General features: G+C 37.4%; 1 protein-coding gene across 1 annotated transcript in view; it reads left to right on the top strand.

Moving 5' to 3' along the window:
* The first annotated feature begins 2,127 nt into the window (after positions 1–2,127).
* LOC112574232 (rho-associated protein kinase 2-like) overlaps positions 2,128–4,732 on the top strand; it is a 29,283-nt gene continuing 26,678 nt past the window's right edge. Inside the window, exons 1-2 of the mRNA XM_025255144.1 lie at positions 2,128–2,853; positions 3,758–3,839. Coding sequence (XP_025110929.1) covers positions 2,761–2,853; positions 3,758–3,839 — 175 coding nt within the window. The 5' untranslated portion in view covers positions 2,128–2,760. The remainder of the gene's footprint in view (positions 2,854–3,757; positions 3,840–4,732) is intronic.

Below are 4,732 nucleotides of genomic sequence, written 5' to 3'. Positions count from 1 at the left end.
GTTTAGTTGTTTGAATTTTTGTGTGGAATGGGTGAGGTTTCAGTTTAAATAACATCAAAAACAGTCGTTTCTGTTTGATGCATTTTAATCATGCCTATAAAATGTGTATAAAATTTACATAATCCACCACAAAAATTATACTTCAAGAGACCTTACGAACCCCCTCGAGTTATATCACCACTAGCATGCTAGTGCGCATCACGTCACGAAGTTCAACATGGATTTGCAAATACCAAGGTGCATATATTAAGATGGTGTATCAATTGCCGATACACTGTGGGGCAAGATCATCAATAACTACGCAAAACATTAATTGCGCATCGCTCTCAGCAGTTGCGATTGAAAGCTTATCAACATCGCGTAGAAAGACAGAGCGAGCGAACCTAAAGGCTGGGGCCAACGATGGTGGTCTGGAGTCATGTTTGATGGTCAAACAATAATGGTCAGACGAGAGATCTTGTAAAATATCGACCAACTGCATATGAATTGATCATTAGGTCGATGTATGACCCAATCTAAGGTGTGCTCTCTTTTGCAAGATGGGTGCGAAACGGACTGGACGAAACAGAAAGTGTGCAGCATTTCTGACATTTTGATAATGTCAGGATGAGACGTGTTGTCGAAGTGCACATCCATTAATATCCACTAGAAGTACTGCGGGTCCGTTGCGTGTTTTGCTGTAATCAAGTAGGTCATAAAAATCTGTGAAAAAGGTAGAGGCTAGAAGTTTGTTATCGATACCCGATCAGAGAGTGTAGATGTTGAGAAAGTGCATCAAAACCACGAACTAATATCCCATGATCAAACAATGAAGCCCAAAAAAGAGACTAATTCAAAAGATGTATGTGGAAACGATAAAGCACGACAGGCACTTAGCAAGTGATGATCTGCAGATTATTGTTATGCCGCTCCCTCGTGAAGGACAAGTAAAAGATTTCAGGCAACCCACTAGACAGACACGCGCTGTCGTCACCTTGTTATGAAAGTCACGTCCCAGCAATGATGAAAATACTTAGGTGGCGGTCAGTGACAAACACTACAATTTCAATACACTAATGATATGATAACGTAATGGATTTTGGTATCCGTTGATCGGTGCTCACATGAACAGCAGAACTACAGGAAGAGGCTGAAGAGTGACAATACAAATCGAAAAAAAATAATAATAATATGCAGCAGATCAGTGCATGCTTTCAAATAAAGCAGTTTATTATTTCTTTTGTTTTTGGTGCATCAGTGAAGAAAAGCTTGTCGGCAACGATCATTCTTTCTGTCTCTTATCTCTAAAGATTCATATTTTCGCTTTTTCTTCTTTGGTTTCTTCTCGATGGTTTGAAAAGTTCGATCAGACTGCAAAGTCTCACAAAAAACAAAGAATATCTAAATACAGATTCAAAATGCTGATAGCACACATTCACGGATCAAACACGCGCAAAAAAATATTATACCGAGACCTAAAAATAGAAAGAAATACAAGGCAGAAAAAAGGAAATTACATAAACATGCTACGAAACCAACGCATTAAAAAGATGTTTGGTGGTCATGGCGAGCAGAATCCTACCACCATCAGTTAAAATTCACATATCCTTTTGATCAGAAAATCGTCAAAGGCTTACGTCCTATAAATGGAGAAAAAAGGCTGACAGTGGATGGGTTATGGGCGGTCACCACGACCCGTACAATCTTCAATTTCATAGTTGATGTCAACGAAAGGTAAGTCGCATTCTAGATCGTAATGGTGCTTACATTCTGGACGCGAAAACAAATGCAGTTTACCTGATGACAAAGATTAATGATTAAGAGTTTGTTGTTCTGTTCGAAATGGAAACGTGCTTCCACATAAAAGCGGTCAAACCACGAAGTTACACGATCACACTGACAAGCAGACTTAGCCAAAAATGACAAGGGGCATAACTGCTATAAACCCTTACCTCAGTCTAAGTGGGATTAGTAGAGGGAAGATCTATTGCCATTTTAGTGTTTATTCATTCCCGTGTTTGGCTTGCGTATGATGGTCAATATTAATTTTCACGTTTAAGAGTTTTATAATTCAGTATATAAACATTCAACATACTAATAAAGAGAACGCTTTGGAAGCATCAAGTGTTCATAGTTTCGGACTTGAGCTACCTTGGTAGCTATGACGTATTGAGCGCCATGTCGGAATGAGAGTGAATTCTGGCGGAAGACAGTGGAGGAAGCGCTTCCCCAGTTTTGGCTCTTGAGTGTGCAGGAAGTGCACAGCTGAGGGTTTGTCACTTTCGGGCATTGTTCATTATAAGTAGAGATTTCGGACACTCCTGCTTCCTTTTTTTCTGCAATCTCGCGAACTCCTGGGAGTTGTCGAGCAAGTTATTGACTGTCGGTGTCGCATTGGCAGTGGCCACCACCTACAGTTGGCTACAGATGACAAATATTGTCAGAAGTGAACAAGCCGTTCAGAAATGTAAATTTTCCCATTTCGAATCAGTCTGAAATGGCAGAAATGTGCGCTTATTTTGTTAGAAATACGTAATTGAATTACGGACATGATGCACTTCTGTCGAGGTTGGTACGTGGTAGTTTCGCTCGGATATGTATCGATTTGTGTAGGTAGATTGAGAACGTACCTTTGAATGGAATTTGTAAACAAGCAGTAATACCTGCTTTGGCATACTTTCGTGCGAATTTAAAGCCAAGGATAACAAACTGTTTTCAAGGCCGTTCCTTGCCTTAGCGGTGGAGCTGATCAATATTGAGACAAGAGAGATTTGATCAGTCATGATGTCTGATCAACACTTCAGACGCCGGATGACGGCGCTAGAAGAAAAGATAAACAACCAGACATCAGAGATAAACGTCGATGGATTACTGGTATGCATATTTTCCCTGTTTTGTCCACTTGTGCTAATCATAAATTTGTGTAATCAAAAGTATTGGATTTCTCAAGATTGAAACTACATCTTAAAGCAGTGAAGCTAAGGATTTTACTCAGCTATATGCTAGTTTTGCTTTCTCTAGTGTTGTATTATTGTGATCACATAAAAGGGTACTGTTAAAAAAGTGAAAAAGAAATGACATAAGGTTAGAATAAGGTGTAGTTAGTCATATGAAGGCGCACACACACAGATATATTCACTGTCAGTATGGGGAAACTACTGTTTAGTTCTTTTTTAAAATAAAAATGTTTACTTTTTGGGGGATCCACTTTGATATAGGTGAGTAGGTGGGCTTTCTAGGAATTCATATCAACGTGCACAGTAGCAAATAGTGGGCAACAAAAATGAATACTACAAGGTTACAGTATCAACACAGATGGCCAGATATGATCACATGATTTGTCAGTAACAGATGAGAGAGGGATTAATTTGCATGTTACAGTCCAGTATTTACTTTTGCTTGCCTACCCTTCTATACCAAAGCCACTCCCTTTTATGTTTGGCATCTTTGACATATTTTTTTTATAATGGTCCTGTGAATTTTTAACTTTAAAATAAACTAAATGCAGTCAAAATTAAAATGATACAGCAGCTTCAAAGGTAATCAAAAACATGCTTTTCTTTTTTAACTGAACATGGTGAGCTGAACAGTGTGCTTGCTTGAATGGGCTAACATAAGCAGTTTCAAAAGGTGCAGATCAGTGAAGCTGGAGAATAGTGGGCAGCATGTGAGCAAGATACATTACCACATTGATGCACACAAAGCTGCAACACTTCTTTTGCAGTCTAACTATTTTCCCTTTGTAATAACTATTCATACAATATTCTTTATTTTTCAGGATGCAATGTCAGCCCTTGTGGCTGATCTAGATCATCCAGCCATAAGAAGAAATAAAAATGTGGAAAGCTTTTTAAACAGATGTAAGCTGCTTTTTTTCTGTTAGGAAAAAATACTATGTAAGTTAATTTGTTATCTATAATGGTAGTAAGGAGCAATAAAAATGTGCACATGCATGCACACACATCAGACATGCAACACATCTTTCTGTTAGCTATAACAGCAAATTTATTAAAAAGCATGCAGTGTATTAATACATCACAAATTCCAGTGCTGAAAATAAGTCAGCTTCCTTAGTAATGAAACGATGTTCTGTTCCAAAAGAATAATAAGAGATGAAATCATATTTATTAGCAAGAAAGGAGGCATAACCTACCAATAATATTATCATATTAAAGGATGCTGATTTTGTTTTAAGATGGGACTTGAAGAATGTTTTTTTAGTATTTGATTATAAACATAAAATCATAAATTTGAAACAACTGAAAACTGTTTACAAGGGATGCAGAATATGTATTGTGTGCTATCACAGGGAAAACACATTCTATCCTGCAGAATAATTTTCTTGAGTAGTGATTGTAAAAGTTGGTGTGGAACTGAATGGTATTCAGTGTCTCTTTGGATTACTTATTAAGGAAAATGAAGAGTAAAGAAAAACTTTACAGTACTTCTACATGCTATGAAAATGAGCTTAGTGAGCTACATAGGAAGATTATAGTACAATCCAGTAAGGAAACTGAAGATAAAATGAACATGGAGCAAAGATATGATGCAATAGCATGTGATATAGCAGTGCACTGGAGAAATACCCAGATGCTATTAGGAAGAATGCAGAAAGGATATCAAGCAAGATATGAAACCTGCATACACTATGTCTTTGAAACAAATGTTCAAAAATTGCTAGCTGCACACCAATTTTGAATAAAGCAAGAAAACAAACGGTTTCAAAATGTTAGTACCATGAAAGTAAATCTCA

This window comes from Pomacea canaliculata, linkage group LG10 (genome assembly GCF_003073045.1).
Source record: "Pomacea canaliculata isolate SZHN2017 linkage group LG10, ASM307304v1, whole genome shotgun sequence".
NCBI classification, from domain to species: Eukaryota; Metazoa; Mollusca; class Gastropoda; order Architaenioglossa; family Ampullariidae; genus Pomacea; species Pomacea canaliculata.
The sequence above is the reverse complement of the archived record's forward strand: the minus strand, read 5'-3'. Positions and strand labels throughout refer to the sequence as shown.